The sequence below is a fragment of the Vespa crabro genome, chromosome 15 (assembly GCF_910589235.1).
Source record: "Vespa crabro chromosome 15, iyVesCrab1.2, whole genome shotgun sequence".
NCBI lineage: Eukaryota > Metazoa > Arthropoda > Insecta > Hymenoptera > Vespidae > Vespa > Vespa crabro.
This window is the reverse complement of record NC_060969.1, coordinates 4,289,996-4,292,495: the sequence shown is the minus strand read 5'-3', so window position 1 is coordinate 4,292,495 and position 2,500 is coordinate 4,289,996. Positions and strand designations below refer to the sequence as shown.

The 2,500-nt window shown below is 36.2% G+C and overlaps 1 protein-coding gene across 7 annotated transcripts in view; it reads right to left on the bottom strand.

Annotated features, from left to right (window-relative positions):
* Nucleotides 1–2,500, bottom strand: part of LOC124429596 — a 74,072-nt gene that overhangs the window by 18,678 nt on the left and 52,894 nt on the right. For all 7 annotated transcript variants that reach the window (XR_006943490.1, XM_046975058.1, XM_046975057.1 and 4 more), the window contains 2 exons: nucleotides 2,117–2,225; nucleotides 1–1,922 (listed from right to left, as the gene is read on the bottom strand). The exon at nucleotides 1–1,922 is cut by the window's left edge and continues 182 nt beyond it. Coding sequence is in view for 6 of the 7 variants with exons in the window: in XM_046975058.1 (XP_046831014.1) it covers nucleotides 1–1,922; nucleotides 2,117–2,225 (2,031 nt within the window). In the remaining variant the exon portion in view is untranslated. The remainder of the gene's footprint in view (nucleotides 1,923–2,116; nucleotides 2,226–2,500) is intronic.

Sequence of the window (2,500 nt, the reverse complement as noted above, 5' to 3'; positions counted from 1 at the left end):
TGAACCTTCACTACCTGTCCTATTAAGTACCTTCTTATCTTTATTATCTATATCTTTGTCCGTAACTATAGTATCATCATCCACTATTTCGGATACCTTCGACAAATCCAATAAAATTTCTGGCTTAATGTTTCTCTCAGAAATTTTGTTATCGTCTATGATAATATCATCGTTTGTCAAAGTATTTTCCGAAATTGATTTACCTAATAACGGCAATTTTAATTCGGAAGATGAAGAAGAAGAAGAAGGTATTACACGTGATGTTTGATCCTTTTCGATCGTATCATCGTCCTGACGAATAAAAACAACGTCGGCCGGCGAATAGATTTCAATTTTTCGTAAATCTTTAGCCTCGAAACGTGCACTAGCCACTTCCTCGGCCGTAATTATCCTCGCTTTAACTAATTGTATTTCCGGTATTAATGTCGACAATTGATCGCTATTATCCTCAAAGAATATCTCCTGTACGGTTTCCCTTATCCTAACTTCCTTCTTCGATTCCTCGAGTAGTGATTCCTTTGAGGATTCATTAGAAACCATATCTTTTCTTTTTCTCAATGAGCTAGGTCGTTTACTCGATTTAACAACATCGGTATCCGATATCGATGGTTTCAACGATCTTCTATTTCTTAAACTTCTCATAGTTTCACCGATTCCATCGGATTCAGTTCTTCTAATTCCCATCGTATCTACGATTACGTTTGGTTCGTCGTCCATACGAACCTGTCCTTTATTATTAATATTAAATTCATTTATCGATCGATCAGATTCGACGATCTTAATATCGTCGGATATATTTTTCTCGTCTAAAGAAGATTTCGTTTCCACGAGTTTGATAACATTCAAATCTTCGTCCATTTTCTTTTCAATCTCTTCCTCCTCTTTTACCTCTTTTTTATCCTTTTCTTTTTCTTTCTGAACGATGGCCTCTAATTCCATTCGTTTCTTTCTTTCGTCGTCCAAACTACGTAACAACGAACTGTCCTCGTCGAAAGTCGAATATGAGTACTCCGGTGGCTCTGGCTCGTTAAATGCGGTTAGCGAGCTATGCTTCCTGAGATACTGAGTGACCCTCTCGATGCACTCCTGTTCCTTCAGACTCTTCCTCTCCTCCCTGGATCTTCTCCTTCTACTTGTATCCCCGTCTTTTGATCTTCTATCTTTCTCTGTCTCTTTTCTCTTCGATCTCCTTTTAACACCGGCAACAACATCATCTTCCTTCTCGTTTCTTATCCTCTTCTTCGAAATCCTTTCGGAGGATTCCTCGGATTTATCCAATGTTTCTGTAGATATTCCTTCTTCCCTTGACTCCGTACCATCGTACGTATTAAGACACTTCCTTTTTTCTTCGTCCGATTTCTTTCCTGTTAATGCCGATACGTCAGACAAATCGACAATAACTTTTTCTTCCTTCTCCTTTCCTTCGACATCCTTATCTTTATCTTCCTGTTTCTTTCTAATATCTTCATCCCTTTCTCGAATATCTCCTTCATCTTTCTCCTTTAATTTAACCTTTGGCGCAGCTTGTTCTACGCGCGTTATCACATCTGGAATTTCATAAATCTCTTTGCCATCCTTCCCGATAGACATTGTTTCAATCGTTGGCGTGATTACGTCTTCCTCCGTATGAATGTTATCATTAGTTGGATAATATCTATTAGACGAGTCAATTTCTTTTTCATTCTTCGATAATATCCTCGATTTTTCTTTCATTGATTGTTTCAACTTCGTAGGACTTGAGATTGGCGTTAATGGCAAAGCATCTTTCCAATGATCCTCCTCCTCCTCCTCTTCCTCCTCCAGCTCTTCATTCTCCTCATAACGTTGCCGTTGTTGTTGCTGACGTTGACGTTGTTTCCGATTCTTATCTTCTTCCTTTCTATCGGCAATAACTTGAACGCCGGTCGAAATGTCGGTCATACCTGAGAAATATTATACTCGACTTTTTTGTTTCCTTTTTATCTTTTTTTCTTTTCTTTTCTTTTCTTTTCTTTTTTTTTTTGTTTACTTTTGCTCTTCCCTTTCGTTTCGTTTATCGATCATTTTCTATTATTTTATTTTTTTTTTTATTTTATCTTTTTTTCTTTTTTTTTTTTCTCGAGACCAACAAACTTACCCGATCTCGATGAAAGGAAATCTTCAAGCTCGGCTGCACGATCAGTCGTTTCAGAACTCTCGTTCGGGAAGCTTCGGCTGCGTCGAACCGTACAGATTGGTGGTACCCTCTGATCAGCCAGGAAGATAAAAGTCATAGCATTAGCTTCATCTCGTTCGTTGAATTATAATGTGTATATATATATATATATATATATATAGAAAATATTTCTACTTTTCTTTTACTATTCTTCTTTTTTTTTTTTTTTTTCAGTACTTCTAATTTAATTAACGTCAATACTTTCATACTTAACTATATTACAGAAATAAAGCAAATATATATATATATATACAACTTAATAATATCAAAAAGATGGCGATACTTTTTATAAGCGGAAAATTATCA